We start from the raw sequence: 18,353 nt of genomic DNA, 5'->3' as shown, positions 1-18,353 counted from the left end.
TGTAGGCACAGTCTTAGTGTATACACACTGCTTACCACAGTGGGGCACAGATCCTGATTAGAGCCTTGGACAATATAGTAATATAAATATTAAATAATAATTACAATGACTAAATTGAGTATAGAGAATCTCTTAAATGTTATTTAGAAGGACTCAACAGGGAGCACTGCTGTGGACCTATGCAAGGGACAAAGAGCCTTACTCCCCTGGACAGGCTGCCAACTTCACCACAGCCTGTGGGGGCGGGATAGCAGGTGCTAACCCACTGCCACTCCCTCTCTTATCCCAGTGAGTAAGGAGTGGTAGGGCAAATGTAGGGATTGGGCAGAGCTTTGGTTCTGATCCAAATGCACCAATGAGCACAAGGAAGCTAGTGCAAAAAAGGATGCAATTTGAGCTGGAGCAGACTGGTGCAGATGATTTTCCCCAGTCCTGGGCAAAGAGGAACCAGGACTAGACTGTGACTATCAGAATCACAATCTGATTCCTACCCTGTTCCTGGGGCAGTGCACCCACCTGTACGCTGCTGCTTACTTGGGCTGGACTGTAGGGTTAGAATACAGACCACAGGGAAAGCCTACCAAGAGCTGTTTTGTAGCTAAACAACTACAGTGCAGCCATGAAAGATACTGTGATGTGGTTTCAGACCTGCCTCCTGGTGGCTGAGCTAGATGACCTCTTGAGTTTCCTATTTTGATATGACTTTAAACCTAGGATTATTTAATCAAGGACAGATTGCCTTTTATCAAATGAAAAACAGCAGCTTTGGGATAAAAGGTGATTTACTTTTCTTTCTGGTAAATGGTTTGAGCATTTAAGGCACAAATCCTTTAACTATATTTCATTTTGTATTTCAGAAGCTCACAGTATTATCTCTGGTGTATTCCTGAGACACCTGTAACTCATTATGAAGAGTAATATCTACCTATTTCCTACACTGTGTAGCACTATCTGGTTCTTCCCTCTTTGCAAATTGATTTGGAATAGAGCTCAATCCTTTTTCAGACACAGATCCTTTTATTTTTCTTTTAACTAACTGATCCTATCAAAGGGAATCATGCCTTGGACTTAGCTGTAATTTTTCTGGCGACTGGTAGATTTTATTAAGTGACTTGATTGATAGTCTGATTGTTATCAATGGGAGTTGTGTGAGCACCAAAAGGAAGCTACATTTCATCTGTAACTTTTATGACTAAAGCAAGTAATAAAGAGTGTGTGAAAAGTAAGGGAACACTTTAATTTCATAGACCATACCTGTCCATCAATCATTGTCCAAGCTCCAGGTACTTTATCATGCCCTCGGATCCAGTTATGTAAAGCTTCTGCAGGTTGATCCCAAGAAATCTAGGCAGTCAAAAAGCATGATATGATTCTTTTCTGTCTTGTTATAAAGATAACATTTCTTTCCAATAACTACAGCTACAAGTTGCTTCTTTCTCTTTCAGTTGTTTATTTAATAATGCAGAAAGGAGTCTTGGTTACTAAAGAAAAGGAAGATTGACATTCTCCAGATGCCTAGTAAGGAGTTGTACACTGGGACACTGTGAATCTTACTCAAAACAGCTTCTTTGCAAGCTTTCCTTTTCACATTCATTCATGTAATAGGTACAAGGATCACACATGGAGCATGCAAGGATCTTTATAAACTATTTATACATAAAACCTTAATAGAATGAGTTAATAAATGACAGATAGTATACCCATGTTAAAGACACAAGCAGTATGTATTAGAGATGGATACAATCATCAGTGAAAGGAGTTACTTATAGTTATAAGCAACTTATGGGACTCTATAACATTTGATTAACCATTTATGAAATTACATATAATGTATTAATCTGTTATCAACTATTTATTAAGTAAAACACTAATACAGCATGGGATTCATGCCAGGTATTCAAGGAATGAGTCAGTTTAATGCAAGAAACATGCATGTGTCAGGCTGCATTAAATATTTTGCATAGTCCATTTGTGACTCTTGTAATCCTACACAAACCATGCATGATGTGTCCTGCTGTAATGGGATATGACATGAATTTAAAAAAAAATTATTAAAGAACAGCCCTGGAAATACGGTGGTTTCTCTAGTTAAAGCTCAGAACACATTTTACAGCTGTATTATAAGTTGATAATGACAGAGAAATAAATTGCCTCATCCAGCTCTCCTTACTGAGTCATTGAACCCATTGAACTCAGTCTGAGTGAGGAAAACAGGGTTGGCACCAAAAACACAAATTTAACAAGTGTCACAACCTACAGTAATAGATAAATAAAATTAAAAGGCTCTAAAGATCTTAGTAGTTCATTTTAATTTTACGTGCATCATTTATGTTTAAGTTAAACAGCAATGCTCAGCTTTCTGGGAGGCCTCCTCAGCAGTACCCTTCCAATGCAATTGCTGCAGGGTTTAATATGCATCGTCCCCAGCGGGTTGTCAAAACAAGATGGGACTCAGCCATCCTTCTTTAACTTGTTCTGCTGGTGTGCCCAGGATGGCTGATAGTGTTTCGGGACTAGAATGTGGCCCAAGCCATTTATTCTTCTAGATCTGGGATCATTTTGGGAAAGCCATCTGTAGGTCAATTTGTCTCTTCAATTGTCTCTTCAGTCAATAACTCCTTAGGCATAAAAAGCCAGTAGGAAGCTTTTTATACAAAGACTTTCTACAGAGGCTACACATTGAAAGCTTTGCTATGCTGGCTTTTTACCTCTTCTGTTACCGTTACTTTGCACTGTCATAGCAAAAGTAACAGAGGAATCACTGATAGTACTCTGTATAATTCATGGTGGCCTTGGGTAAGGTCCCTGCTAAATAGGTATATAAAACAAATCATATATATATTTCAATTACTTATTTAAAACTCTATCTGTTGGTGGAGAATTAATTTTTCCAAGCATGAAATCTATTTCTGGTAAAGAGTTCGCTTGAAATGGTTGGCAAAAAGAGGGATCTGATCCAAATGCATTTTACAGGCAGTCTGATATATTAAGAATACTAAGAAACAGCAGTTGTTCTACAGGCATTGATGCCAGAGAGATGATCCTAGATACGACACGATGTTGCTAAATATAAAAGGCTGCAGCCAGGGCAAATGAACTTTGCCTCGGGCTCTATTACATTTCTGTGGAATTAATCCAAATATTTGGGAGCAAAGAGATTAAATATCTTAAGCTATTAATAACTTAAATATATCAAAAATATCGTTCTACCATGTGAATATAGAGGAGGAATCACGGAACAAGTCTCTTCCTTTTAATTAATGAAAAAAATTGAGGGTGAGATTTTTAGATGCCTCCCAGTGATTTCGGAATACAGGTCTCATTTACTTTCAATGAGACTTTTGCTCTTAAGTCCTGTAGGTGTTTTCAAGTATCCTAGAAGCCAAATCCAAAGCTTAATAAAGTTAACAGGATCATTTTCCATCAGTCTTGGGAGGGTATGAACTGGGTCGTTATAGAATATCACATTTTAAAATACCAGCTGAACACTAGTCATTAAAATGGTTGTAATATTTATTTGTAAAATACAAGACCCATAGTAAATTATGTAATTTGAGTCTGAATGTTTTCCCTCAGAAGTCAATGGCAAAACTCCAAATGACTTAAATGGGACAGAAGCAGGCCCTTAATGTGCAGAGTATTCTATCAAAAACTCATTGACAGAAGATTAAGTTCCATGAGTGATGGCCATGAGAGACTATAAACAGTCTCTTGGCTCTTGCAGAACCAAATCCTGGGATAGGAAAGAACACAAACCAATCAAACAGCTCTTGGGTTTGCACGGTTTTCAGGAAAGAGAATCACTGTCTACTATTGCTTTTTATTTCATCTTCTCCTCTCATCAGCTATTGTTTCTCCCTCTATTTCTTTGAAAATGCTTCTCTTATCCCAATGCAGCTTATCCCCTTTTCCTTTCCCTTCTTCTCAATTCCCTTCCTCCCTCTCCCTCATCTGGGAATGCCCTTCCCATTGGCTCTCTTGCCCTTTCTCTGGCTGCAGGTCTTGTTGCCAACACCTGGCCTTAAAGACCTGCTTCTGTTACCACTTCTCATCCTTCTCCTATGCAGTTCCTAGTGAGGAAGCTAATCTTTTTTCTTCTTGTTTTCAGCTGCTTTTAAGGAACAAGGAACAATTTTATCTTTCCCCCTCTCTGCCCCCCTGTCCCCCAAAGTGGAGGCTAGACATTTGTAAAAGCAGCTTCAAGCAAAGAGAAGAAGTTAATAATACTTGTATGTAATCTCTTAGCTCCATGTTTCTCAACCATTTTTATAAAGGCTTCAAATAGGCTTTACTGTCTAAACAGGCTTCAAAGACACTGTGTTTAGAACTAACTATACACAGATAAAGTTAGTGCAATTAGCCCCTTAATTTATTTTTGGAGCGATAATTTCTGCAACTAGAGCTTGTAGAGGACAAGTCAGAATGACAAAATATTTCTGCACTTTCTAGCTGTGCCAAATTTGTTCTTACTAATTAGGGTTTGGTCCTGCGCATTCTGAAGTCAACAGGACAATTCTCACTGACTTTCACTGGAACAGTACTAATACTCCAGAGATATTTTGGTGCATTGAACAGAAAGTGTAACTTCATTGTTATTATCAACACAGTGTTGTTAACACTACAGTACCTGGGCATTTTCTTTCTTCTGGATCCCTTCATATGTTGCTCCTTCTTCAGGCTGGGGTATCTGAGGAGCTTTACCGTTAGCAATTAGCTGGACAGCTTCTACCTACACAGGAAACAAAGCAGTTCTAATTACTCCAATAGGCCAAATTTTATCTGTGTTTACATATAATCTGCCTTCAGTAAAAATCATTTCTGTGGACAGTGTAGGATTTCGCTATTTATTTATGTTGTAATCCAGGTTTTCTGAAGTGTAAGAGATTGATCCTGCAAAGATTTATGCATTTGCTAACTTTATTCACTGCAGGCCCATTCACATCAATGGGATTATTCACTCACCATGAATAAACACTTCATAATCCTTGCAAGATGGGACCTAACAGAAGGCAGAATATGATCTGATATACAGGCAGTCCCCGGGTTACGTACAAGATAGGGACTGTAGGTTTGTTCTTAAGTTGAATTTGTATGTAAGTCGGAACTGGTACATATTGTAGGGGAAACTCTACCCAAACATTTCTCCAGAGCTCAGTTTTATTCTCCCACACCTCACTTCCCTCAGTCCTCTATTCTCAAGCTGAGGTGTCTGCTGAGAAAAGCCGCTCCGCGTCTCCCTGGTCTGCTGTGGGGGGCGCTAGCTTCGTGTCTCCTTGGTCTGCTGGGGGGAAGCAGCTAGTGCGGGATTGCCTCACCCAGTTTGTAAGTAGGGGTCTGATGTAAGTCGGATCCATGTAACCCGGGGACTGCCTGTACTGCATTTAGCCTGTTTTTAATAGTTTGCAAAAACAGCAATTACTTGGCAAATTCCCATGTAAATCCCTGCAAAATTTCTACGATGCTATAAACTATTTGCTACTGATTAGTCCAATTTAAAATAAAAGGGCAAATTCACTGAAGTAACTCCACTGAAGTAAAAGGAGTTTGAACCCACCAAACTGCCCATCCCAGGCAAATGCCAGAACCCACCCCACCAGCCTAATTTGGCTCACTGACTTCAGAGAGAGCAAAATTTATTTTCTAATCCTGGGGTGAGCAATAATTTTTTTTGGGGGGGAGGGGGGACACTCCAAGATTTAGGAAAGTGGTTGAGGTGTTCTTGATATAGTGGAGGAGGCTTTCTTGATATAGTGGAGGAGATGCGGCATCTGGGATGGAGGTTGGATGCAGAAGGGATCTTGGGGTAAGGTGGAGTCTGGGTGAAGTTTGGGTGAAGGAGGTGGTTGTGACCTAGGGCAGGGGACTGGGGTCCAGTGGTTTGGTTTATGACCTAGGGGAGGGGACTGGGGTGCAGGAGTTTGGATTGTAACCTAGAGTAGAAGGGGATTGTGATCTGGGGCAGGGGATTAGGGTGCTAGATCTGGGAGGGAATATGGGTGCAGGAGGGGGGCAAAGGGTTTAGGTATGTTGAGTGGGGAGCAGAGGTATGGGGAAGGGAAGGGCTAGAGTGCCAGAGGTAGGCTCTGGCCAGGAGACTTACCAACCAGCAGCCCAACCAGCCTGCCTGCAGAGCTAAATGCTTGCAGAGGTTAAAAAGTTTCTCAGCCTGCCTGCCCTGTCTGCACAGGCTGTAGGGACATGTGCATGTGTGAATAACTGAGCTGGAGGGGTAGAGTATGTGGTGCTTCATGTGCTCCCAGTTATTCAAACAAACAGCTCCCACTGGCTAGTTCCTGGCCAGAAACCAGCCAATGGGATTGTGCTAGGGGCATGAGTTATGCCTGAAGCCTTTGCCCCTCCCCTCTGGGCTCACAGCTTTTAAAGAGAAATGGCAACCACAGCCGCTTTTCTGAGTAGTGTGCGGGGCTGTGGGGCAAGCAGAGAAGTCTGCCTGGAGTTTCCCTTCTGCATTTGCAGGCCGGATCTGGTGGCTTGGCAGGCCGGATCTGGCCCATAGACCATATTTTGCCCAGGCCTGCTCTAATCAAAACATTGTGAGCCTCCATTCAGTGATGTGAATAAGCATAGCTCCACTGAAGTCAATGTAATGACTCCAGATGAAGATCTGGCCCAGTATATTCAAATTTCTTTAGTATCTTGGGGTATGTCTACACTACCCCGCTAGTGCGAACTAGCGGGGTAATGTATGCATACCGAACGTGCAAATGAAGCCCGGGATTTGAATTTCCTGGGCTTCATTTGCATAAGCCGGCCGGCGCATACAGATAGTGCGGAATGGCTTGCTAGTTCGAACTATCTAGCCCGTGCCGCGTGTAGCCGCGCAGCACGGGGTTCGAACAAGCCGGCATTTAAAAATGGCGCCGGCCGGCTTATGCAAATGAAGCCCGGGAAATTCAAATCCCGGGCTTCATTTGCACGTTCGGTATGCATACATTACCCCGCTAGTTTGCACTAGCGGGGTAGTGTAGACATACCCTTATTTATTTAATGTATGTTCAAATTCCAAGAGGATTAGATGTGCCAGATTTTTCCTTTTAAAATGTATGTGTTCAGCACAGGAAGACTTACCATAGCTTTTATGCCTTCTGGGAAAAGAAAACGATTATACAAGTCATCCACAGTATCGTTCTGTCCTATATCACATTCCCGTTGCAGAAGAATTGGTCCAGTGTCCAGACCTTCATCAGCCCAGAAAATAGTAAATCCTGCTTTTTTATCTCCTTGAATTAAAGTCCTGCCAATAGAATATTTTAGAGCAAATATAGAGGGAATTACCTTAGTCACAAGTATCAGCCCATTTGATAGTTCATATGCCTGATGCAGGCACAATATGGAGATATGTGCGCATGTGTCCATATGAATTCTAATCAGCTTTCTTAGTACAGTGACTTCATTGCTATTATTTAAGATCTATAGGCTTGACATTGCTGATGTGTAAACATAATAGCATAAGCAAGGCTGTGGCCAATGTCTTATGTGCTGTACTTTGCAGTCTAGTCATTCTTGATTCATAGTTTATCATCCTAAATTATTTTAAATTAATTATGAATAGTACAACAAATGGCACAAAAGAGCTGCAGTGGGTTGACACCCTTTGGAAGTTGGAACCTTCAATATTAACAAAACAAAACAGTGCTAACGCCTGTGCTTCTACTAGTCTTTTTTCTGCCCATCTCCATGTCAGTTATTAAACTAAACTAAATAAGCTTCACTATATACACAAGAGGTAGGCAAGAGAAACAGAGGTAGTCCACAACTACAGTGTATTTCCAGGATGGAACATAACAACTGTTTAACAGAGCACCCTAATACTACCAAAAGTTTCAGACAAGCAAATTGGAACATCGTATCTACGTATAGCCCTCAATAAAGCAACGGTAATTTACATTCTCTGAATTTGAAAAGGATTTTAACCACACAGGTCACAGTTACCCTTTGGAGTTGCAGGCCTTCAGCACTGCTGGAAATCAGACACAATTGTTTCTAGTTGTGCAGTTCAAATGGAGACACACACAGTTAGTGAACACTGCTTCACATTTGACTATATGTAAATCACCAGCATCATTTCCTACATGATCTATTTGTTCTTTGGCAGCCTTTCCCCCTAGTTTTTGAGACTTCACAGAACAGCAGCAAAAGCTATAATGACTGCAAGTTGGTGGATCTGGAAAACTAATGTTGGCAAAGAATGTGACTTCATTGCAGAAGTGAAATTCTTACTGTCTGGACATACTAGTGAAAATGTGTCAGCTAGTCATATTACTGGCTCTTGCAATCTGAAATAGAAATTCCAACAAAAGGGAATAAGTCTTTAGTAAATTCTAATTCTGGTGGTTTTACAAAATAACTACTACTAGTAGTGACAGGTATGTCACTAAATTTCCTCATACAGCAGTAAAAGGGTACCCCTATATGTTTGAACAAAAAGAAGACGACATAAGGGAGGACAAGTAGGGCTTCTTTACAGATACAATAAAAGTTACAAATGTCTGAAACCTTAGGATACGTCTATACTGCAGCCTTCTTCCAACAAAAGTTTATGCAAATGAAGTGCGGCGTGGAATATCACCACACTTCATTTGCATAATTTTTGTGCAAGAGGCTTTTGCGCAAAAAGGAGCTGTGTAGACGGCTCCTTTTTGCACAAAACCCTCTTCTTGCGCAAGAGCCGTTCTTCCTGAAAAAAATGTCAGCAGAGCTGCGGCTACACTTTACTTTCCCTTTTGACACTTAGCCTGATCGGCACAGCATCAGAACAGGAGTATGCAAATGAAGCCCGGGATATTTAAATCCCGGGCTCATTTGCACTTCCTAAGTGCTTGATTTGCATCCCTCTGTCGGCAGAGGGATGCAGTCTAGACGTAGCCTAAATGCACACCTCTTTCTTTATATATAGTGACTAGAGTTATGTGATTAAAACAATACTAGAAACACGATTCATAGCAGCAATCTCAATAGAATACTCATAAAACTGGTTAAAAAAAGTCAATCAACAAAAATTACATTGGAACCTAGGAGCAATGTAGAGACCATGGGCCAGATTCTCAGCTGGTAAGAAGCAAGGGAGCTTGGAATGATGCCAGTTTACACCAGTAGAGGATTTGGCCCATGTCTCTGATGGAAATCTAAAAAGCTCTGGGTTTACTTGTAATAAAATAATCTCACCAATTGATAGCTGATGCTCCTCTATGGCGAGGAAGAATGGATGGATGGTAGATAATTGATCCATGCTTTGGACAGTCAATAACATCCATGGGGATGAACTGTGTACAGAATGGAAGTACATTTAGATCGGCTCCAACAGATCTGTAGGCGTCAACTACTTCCTGGATAGGCTTGCCCTTAACTCTCCATCTGGGGAACTTAAAAACAGGCGTGCCATCTTTCTCTGCTGCCAGCGCTGAGAAACAAGACAAAAACAAGGTTTTTTTGGGGGGAGAGTATGTTACATTTTAATTTCTAATGTAACAAATAAGGATGACATAGCATGACAGATAAAACAGATAATTGAATAAAATTGTTTTATTTGTTTTGATGCTTAAATGTCATTATACTCTCTTGTCATGTATATACTAACCTGTGCCCACAGAACTCAGATGCCTAGGGTGGAAAGTATGTTATTGGTTCTTACCATACAGCACCATAAACAACTATTGGATGGTGCTGGAACCAATGATTAAAGTAGGTCCAGCACCGCTGTGCCAGAACAGGTGCTCCCAGTCAGGCCAAATAAGGGGATGGGGCTGAACCTAGGACAAGGGACTTTCAGTGGGTACGACTACATTGCAATGCAAGTCCAGCGTATGAACTGTGGCTCAAGCCTAACCCCACTGCCATCTACACACCAATCGCACTACTGCAGGGATTGGACCTATGGCCCTAAGATCCTACAGGGGTGGTGCCTCTGAATCAAACTGGGACCCAGACTTCAAGCGCTATTGCTTTGAAGTGTAGACACAGCACCTCTGGATTCATGCTCTAAGGGTATGTCTGCACTGCAATTAAACATTCCCAGCTGGCCCATGTCAGTGGGCTCAGGCTCACAGGGCTCAGGCTGCAGAGCTATTTACTCTTGGGCTGAAGCGTGAGATCTGAAACCCCATGAGTGAGGATGATCCCAGAGTCCAGGTTCCAGCCTGAGTTCACACAAATACACAGCACACAAAAAACGCTACATTAAAGCAACATTACTGAGGTTGCAGAGTCACACACTCAGAATTTTGGAACTGCCAGAATAAAGGTTTCCTGGGCAACATTTTTTCATGACCTCCCCATTTGTACATATACATTGTGATACAGTCTTCAATTACATAGTACCTTTTTGCCCCCTCTCTAAAGACTGCACTTACCGTGGCTGTCAAAGGCCCCCCCCTTCCCTCCTGAGCTGCCTAGGAGAGTGCTGCACCGAACTGTCTGCTCCTTGCCTTCTGTTCTCAGTGGCCGGGGTGGAGTGGTGAGTAGCACAGGCAGGACCGCAAAGAGGAGAGGTCAGCACAGCAGCCCTCCACACTGCTGCTTTCCCCACCTCAGCAGGCTACAGTGCCCCAGGACGCCATGGGCACACAGCACTACCTGTGCCTCACTGTGCCCCACGCAGAGCAGGCAGGCACCCCTGTGCTTCCCCAGACACTGGGGTTAGAGTTGGGCCTGGCATGTGTTGCAGTGAGGAGAAGGGGTGGGGGGTTAGGGTTGGGGAGAGAGAGAAAGGGCCCTGGGCTGGCGGGGGGAAGGGAGCCATGCTGGCAGGGGGTGGAGAGAAAAGAGGCCCAGGCTGGTGGGAGAGGGAGAGGGAGAGAAAGGGGCCCAGACTGGTGGGGGAAGAGAGGGCCCGGGCTGGTGGGGGAAGGGGAAGGAGAGAGAAGGGGCCCGGGCTGGCGGGGGAAGGGGAAGGAGAGAGAAGGAGCCCAGGCTGGCGTTGGGGGGGAAGAGGAGAAGAGAGAAGGCCATGTCTGCACTACATGGAAGATCGATGCTGTCACAGTCGATCTTCTGGGATTCGATTTAGTGGGTCTAGTGAAGACCCACTAATTTGAACTAAGAGGGTGCCCCATCGGCATCAGTATTCCTGCTCCTCATGAGGAGTAATGGAAGCTAACAGGAGTGTTTGCTCCTGTCGACCTCCCACTGTGTGGACGGTGATTTAAGATGCATTGACATTTAAGATGCCGGGAGAGGCATCAGGATCTTGCGCAAAGTGGCTACACTGCTTCTTTTTGTGCACAAACCCCTTGCGCAAAAAGAAATAGCAGAAAATATGCTAACGAGTCCCTCATTAGCATATTTTCTGCCACAAAAACTCGCAGTGTAGACAAAGCCCTAAAGGGGTGGGGAACTTTAGGCCCAGGGACCAGATGCAGTCCTCAGCTTGCCTGGACCTGGCTCTCAGCGCTCAGAGCTCCTCCCCCAGGGTATGTCTACACTACAAAGTTAATCCGAACTAACACACGTTAGTTCGAATTAACTTTGATAGGCGCTACACATACAAACCGCTAGTTCGAACTTAATTCGAACTAGCGGAACGCTTAATTCGAACTAGGTAAACCTCATTCTACGAGGACTAACGCCTAGTTCGAATTAAGCAGTTCGAATTAAGCAGTTCGAATTAAGGGCTGTGTAGCCACTTAATTCGAACTAGTGGGAGGCTAGCCCTCCCCAGCTTTCCCTGGTGGCTACTCTGGGCACCACCAGGGAAACTTGTCTGCCCCCCTCCTGGCCCCAGAGCCCTTAAAGGGGCACGGGCTGGCTACGGTGCCCGTGCCAGGTGCAAGCCTGCCAGCACCCAGCCAGCAGACACTGCACCTGGCACAGCTCGAGCCAGCCACCCGCTGCCACCCAGCCCTCCGCCTCTTCCCGGGACCAGGCTGGCGGCTCCCAGGAGCCTGCCCGGGTCCGCAAGAGGCGGGCGCCCACCTGGTCTAGTGCGGACATCGTGGACCTCATCGACGACCTCCGCACTAGGCACAGGAAAGTGGCCATGTAGGGCAGGATAGCTGCCAGCCTGGCCACCCAGGAGCAGGTTGGCATGAAAATCAAGGTGGTCCACTGAGACCCCCAACCCTGAGTCCTGAATTTAGAATGGCCATACTGGGTCAGACCAAAGGTCCATCTAGTCCAGTAGCCTGTCTGCCGACAGCGGCCAACACTAGGGACCCTGGAGGGGATGGACCAAAACAATGACCAAGCCATTTCTCTCGCGCCATCCATCTCCAGCCTTCCACAAACAGAGGCCAGGGACACCATTTCTATCCCCTGGCTAATAGCACTCAATGGACCCAGCCTCCATGACTTTATCTAACTTCTCTTTAAACTCTGTTCTAGTTCTAGCCTTCACAGCCTCCTGCAGCAAGGAGTTCCGCAGGCTGACTATTTGCTTTGTGAAGAAGAACTTTCTGTTATTAGTTTGAAGCCTGCTACCCTTCCTTTCCTTTGGTGTCCTCTAGTCCTTCTATTATGGGAACTAATGAAGAACTTTTCTTTATGCACCCTCTCCACACCACTCATACTTTTATAGACCTCTGTCATATCCCCCCTCAGTCTCCTCTTTTCTAAGCTGAAAAGTCCCAGTCTCTTTAGCCTCTCTTCATATGGGACCTGTTCCAAACCCCTGATCATTTTAGTTGCCCTCCCCTCTCCCACCCTCTCTCTTCCCCTCTCCCACCTCCTTTTCCCAGTCTCCCTGAGTTTTGTTCAATAAAGAGAGTTTCTATTTTTTAACACACGTGTCCTTTATTTTGTACATCAGGAAGGGGGGCTAGGGAGGGGTAAGTGGAAGGAGGTGAGGGAGGAATGGGGTACGAGCCCCCGATGGGGAGGGCTGGGGTGGCTCTGCGGGCTCCTCGGGGTGGAAACTCTCCTGAAGCCCCTTGATTGACCCCCCCTTCGGATGGCAGCCTGCGGCAAGTGCAGCCGGTCTGATGGCCGAGTGCTGTGATGTGCCAAGTGTGGGCACTGAGGGCACTCCAAGCCAGGACTGCTTTGCAAGCGGGGAACCCCAGAGAACTGTCTGTCCGGGGTGGGGGTCGGGTCCCTTTAAGCACAGCCCTCGGCTAGCCTGAGACAGCATCTCCACGCTCTAAGTCCTAATCTGATGCCCTGCCAGCACTGCTTCCAGCCATCCTTAACCTCGGTTCAGGGTCCACTCAATGTGGACATGCTAGTTTGAATTAGCAAAATGCTAATTCGAACTAGTTTTTAGGTCTAGATGCACTAGTTCGAATTAGTTTTGTTCGAATTAACTAATTCGAATTAAGTTAGTTCGAATTAGTGCTGTAGCGTAGACATACCCCCACACTGGCCATCCAGCTGGATGATTTTTCTGTGGGTCAGTGACCCCCCACCCCAAAAGAGGTTCCTCACCCCTGGGCTAGACCATACATGGATTTCTATTCAATGGAGTAATGGCATACATTCTCCCTTTTACTGTCTTCAATGGTCTGCTTGTACCACGGGCTGCAGTGTGCAATGGGAAGCAGGATTTGCAGAACTGCTCTTTCACCTCCCTACAGGTAATCAGGAGAAACCTGCGAGTGAGGATAGGTTGATTCTTGGCTCCATACTCCCTCAATGTGCCAGAGAGCACAGCTGGACTAGTAAACCAGATGACATCCTAGGCCAGATAAAGGCCAGACAGACTAGCAATGTATTGCCACTCCCTCCTTTCCCCCACCCCCGCAGAGCAGGGGAAGTACCATGAGTCAGATTGTGATGCTCTGAACCACACAGCAGATAAATCCCAGTGACCCAACAGCCCGCCATATAGGGTAGGACACAATCTATTATATTGTAGAATCTATTGTAAGCAAGTGTGCAGGCCCATTAAAGCTTGTGAGAGGAACCCTTTTGAGTTTGCACCACACCTTGGCACATTTGCATATAAAAAAACCTGTGGGACGGGATGAAGCACACAGTGTCCTTCATGGCCCAGAGAATCCATCTTATTTAATTTTACTCTATAAATGTCTTCATTATCTTATAAGTAAAAAGTGGAGTTTGAAGGTTTTAAAGTAATCTTCAGAAGCATATCTGATTAATGTAAGTTCAAAGAATTTTGTAAGTATTTGCATGTCCTTACACATGTATTCCCACTGCTTTTAGAAATAAAATCTCAGCTGACCATACAATATTATTACCAAATTCCATTCTAAATTTAAACTATATTCATCTGAGTGAAAAATGCAGCCAACTATCAGCCTTAACAAATTTTTGTCACTTACTGCATAATAAACTAATGTTATGGCCCAGTTCAAATAGGTAATTGATAGAAATCAATGAAAGTTTTAGCCCAAGTGAATAATGCTTAGGTTGCACAGCATTACAATGCTTCTCCATAGTACCTTCTCATAGTTAGCTGAATTATCTGTTATTAAGCTAGTAGATAGCATCAAATTCTTCCTAACTAGGAAAAGCTTCATAATTATATTTTAAACAAGTCAGACTATATAATTTAATAAACCTGAAAGCAATATGCAAGTCTGAGAATGGTAACTGTTTGAATAAGCAATATTTATGGTTGACTTTTCCTTAATAAAAATCTTGTAACAACATGTCAGGGAACACTGACTGACTAGAAACAGTTTATGAAATGTAATTTAAAATTTTAATTAGCACCGAGGTTAATCTGTTTTGGCAGTTGTAGTTGTTAACCTTATGAACTAGCTGTTGTGGCACCAGTGAAAAAATATTTTTTTAAATTAAGCTAGCTATTTCAAAGCAACTCCTTTGTTACTCTGAACTAGAATTATATTGCATGAGTGCACTGCTGAATATGATCATTCAGCAACTAAACTACTTTTAAAGGGCTGGAACATATGTATATGCCTATCTAATGGAGTAAGGTGGGGGGAAGGATAGGTCATCCCTTTACTCTCATGAATGGTCCACTTGTACCTTAAACTGGACTACGCTGTGGGAAGCAGGATTTGCAGAGCTTCTATTTCACTTCCATAGAGGCGATCAGGAGAGACTAGGGACTGAGAATGGGCAGAAACTTGGCTTCCTGCACCCTTAATGTGCCAGACAGCACAGTTATGCCAGCCAACCAGATGACATACTAGGCTAGTTATATGCCCAGCAATTTACTTCCTCCCTAGGGCAGAAAAAGGTTTGTGTGGCAGATTGTGATGCTCTGAATCACAATCTGCTTTCGAGGATGTTCCCAAGACAATGCACTATGAGCTGCTCTTTAAATAGGGCAGATGTGTAAGGTGGTGATATAGCCTGTGGCAATTAATTCTAGTTAGAATTGAATGTAATACTGAAATAAGAATACCAGATTATGTTATTACACCAAAGAACATGGCACAGATTTATACATCTAGCTATATGTTAGGCATATTAAAATGTGTTTATTCAGGTTAATATGTAACTGCTGAAAACTTTAGCAGTTTCACATTTATATGGTGGGGGAGGTGAGAGAAGGTGGTTCCCCAGAAGCCGGTGCACACGGGGAGCCAACTGGCTCCCTGAGCACCGGCTCCTGCCTTCCCTCACCCCCGCTGCTGCCTCTAGTACAGAGGTAGCTGCATAGGATGTGGGAAGGAGTGCCTGCACACACTGGCTCCCTCCTGTGTTGCAGCGCGGGGAGGAGCAGAGGCAGGTGGCACCCTGGGAGCTAGTGCAAGCACTGGCCCCTGCCTGCCCCCACATGTTGCCTCTGATATGGAGGCAGGGAAGGGGTATAACTATGCATGTTAACTGATGAGCCCAGGCTCATCAGTTAACTGTGTACATATTTACACTTTCACATCCCTACTATGTGGTACGTACAAATGACTGCCATAAGGACAATGACCTCTCATGGAGAAGCACGATAATGATACTTACATTGTGACTGATTATACTTACCCAAAGGGTCAGCTTTCCCATTCACATCTGGAATGGTGAACACTCCCACAACTTTATGTCCTTCTTTCTTCAGGTTTCTATAGACTTCTTGACCAAAAATACTCTGACCTATCAGAGCTAGCTTTATCTTATGCTGATAAGCCTGTCAACAAGAGTTAATGCAAACCACATTTTAGGATGCAGAAGTATTATGTTGCCACATGCAATTCTGTCTTTTTCTTAGTCAATGTTAGTTTTGATCTGTAAAATAATAGTATCTTTCTTTCGCAATAATTTATAATGGAATAAAATAAATGGCCCCATTTTTCTACCTTGTTCTTAAGTAGTACACGTAATCTGCAATTTAGTGAGACCATACTTCTTTGCATACAAGTATCACTTGATATTGTTTCTACCTCTATTATATCATCAGAAGAAATTTCTCCACATACACGCATTGCTTCTTACAAAAAGGCATAACAAAATTTGCAGACTGCAGTCATTATTCTATCTATGATCAATATACTATGAAATCTTATCTATGAAGCAGACTCTTAGCAAAATTTAGCCATTCCTACCATAAATTTCTGGAATATGACCACTAATCTATTTTTCACCTATTATCCTTGCAGGAAAATTAAAGTATTTTCTAAGAATGACAAATGTTAATAGACTTCACAGTATGTTCAATGTCACATTAGCTAAAGCCACTCAACGTATCTGTGGCTGAGGTCAGTTCCAAAGTCCTTCCTTCACATAAGAGGAGATCCTTGTATTACTACTGTACAAGTACAATCAACTCCTACTTCTTGTTCAACCAGTCTCCTGGACAAACAAGTTTGTTTACACGTATGGGAGATAACACTGCTAGCTTCTTATTTACAGAGTGGCCGAAAAGAGAGAACAGATGTTCACACGGCACAGTTATTGCTGGTGTTACAAGGTATCTACTCACCAGATATGCTAAAGCAGGGGTGGGGAACCTTTTTTGGGTCAGGGGCCAGTAAGCCACAGAAAGATCAGTTGAGGGCCACACACGAGTGAGAAGCAAAAAAACCCACAAAAACAAAAACACGTTGCCCCTGACTGAGGAGAGACTCCCCACATTCCCCTCACACACTAGAGCCTAGGGGGACCTAGCCTAGTAGAATTTGTGTGCTCCAGCCCCATGGTGGGGCACCGGGAGGCTGGAGTGCCAGCACGGGCTCCCCAGTGCTAGGGGGACCCCCTGAGCCTCAAGGGACAGATCCAGGCAAGCTGGGGGCCACATCTGGCCCCCAGGCCCGAGGTTCCCCACACCTTTGCTAAATATTTGTATGTCCCTTCATGCTTCATCTTGTATGCTCTGAAGTTTTCATTGTTATATTTCTGAGTGCAGTTAAGTAAAAAAAACAAACAATAATTCTACATTTGTAAGTGGCATTTTCATAATAAAGAGACTGCGCTACAATTCTTATAGGAGTTGAACTGAAAAATTCTATTTGTTTTATCTTTTTACAGTGCAAGCATTTGTAATAAAAATAATAATTAAGTGAGTGCTGTGTTGTAATGGAAATGAGTATTTGAAAATGTAGAAAAACATTCAAATTATTTATAATTAATTCAAACTGCCATTATATTATGAACAGTGTGATTGATCACAACTATTTTTAATCTTGCAATTGCAATTTTTAAATAATTTATCAGTCCTAAAAACAAGGGAACTAAAGTACAGATGTTTATAGCAATTCTTCAGAGAGTGGGAAACAGTTTAGTCCTAGCAGCTGCAGTAAGAGCCCTTTTAGAACTCTACCCTCTTTCTATGTGCCATTTGAAAGTGAGGTGCAATTCCTATATCTTTCACTGAAGAAATGCCTCTAGTTTATAGTTTCCCTCCTACAAAGGGATGCTGTCTCAATGGGAAGCTGGGACACAAGACCCACAACCAGTAAGGCCACTATTTTGGTCCCAGGTGATTTGGACTGCCCATATGAGTGTCTTACAAATCCTGTATGGATTAGCAAACATTCAGGTACTGAAAGATATAATACTTTGAAACAAACCACAAACCATTTTATGAGTGAGTGAGTTGAAGTACTTTCCATAAATGACATGAGTTTCAAATTGTCTTTCAGCTACACAGTTAGCCCCAGAAAGAAGTCTTAAAAATTGGTAGGATATTCATGATACAGGAAATGTTCATGAATTAGGAAAATTACTTGTAGCCAGACAGACACCCCCTTCCCCCTCCCCCCCCCCCCCATCTCATCCATCTTATTTGCCTCTCTGAAGCATACAGGGCAGAGAAGGAGCAATAAAATCAGCATAGTCTATGCTGGCTCATCTGATCCTGAGAAGCTGAAAAAAAAACCAGATATGTGGAGAGAGAGAGAGCGATTAAGGCAATCAGCATAGCCATTAAGCTTTGATCTGCTTTGATGCAAGATCAGGATATGCGAGGCTGGCACCCATGTTGATACGAACACACAGTCCCTGGGAGAGGAATCCCCCACTGAGAAAAGAATGTCCAG

General features: G+C 43.3%; 1 protein-coding gene across 2 annotated transcripts in view; it reads right to left on the bottom strand.

The window, feature by feature from the left end:
* The window catches only part of ALDH1L2 (aldehyde dehydrogenase 1 family member L2), a 69,792-nt gene that overhangs the window by 33,536 nt on the left and 17,903 nt on the right, over positions 1–18,353 (bottom strand). For both annotated transcript variants that reach the window (XM_075938571.1, XM_075938579.1), the window contains exons 2-6: positions 15,865–16,006; positions 9,187–9,421; positions 7,090–7,255; positions 4,628–4,729; positions 1,255–1,344 (exon numbers count right to left, since the gene is read on the bottom strand). In XM_075938571.1, the coding sequence (XP_075794686.1) occupies positions 1,255–1,344; positions 4,628–4,729; positions 7,090–7,255; positions 9,187–9,421; positions 15,865–16,006 (735 nt within the window). The remainder of the gene's footprint in view (positions 1–1,254; positions 1,345–4,627; positions 4,730–7,089; positions 7,256–9,186; positions 9,422–15,864; positions 16,007–18,353) is intronic.

Source organism: Pelodiscus sinensis, chromosome 1 (assembly GCF_049634645.1).
Source record: "Pelodiscus sinensis isolate JC-2024 chromosome 1, ASM4963464v1, whole genome shotgun sequence".
In the NCBI taxonomy this organism is placed as follows: domain Eukaryota; kingdom Metazoa; phylum Chordata; order Testudines; family Trionychidae; genus Pelodiscus; species Pelodiscus sinensis.
The sequence above is the reverse complement of the archived record's forward strand: the minus strand, read 5'-3'. Positions and strand labels throughout refer to the sequence as shown.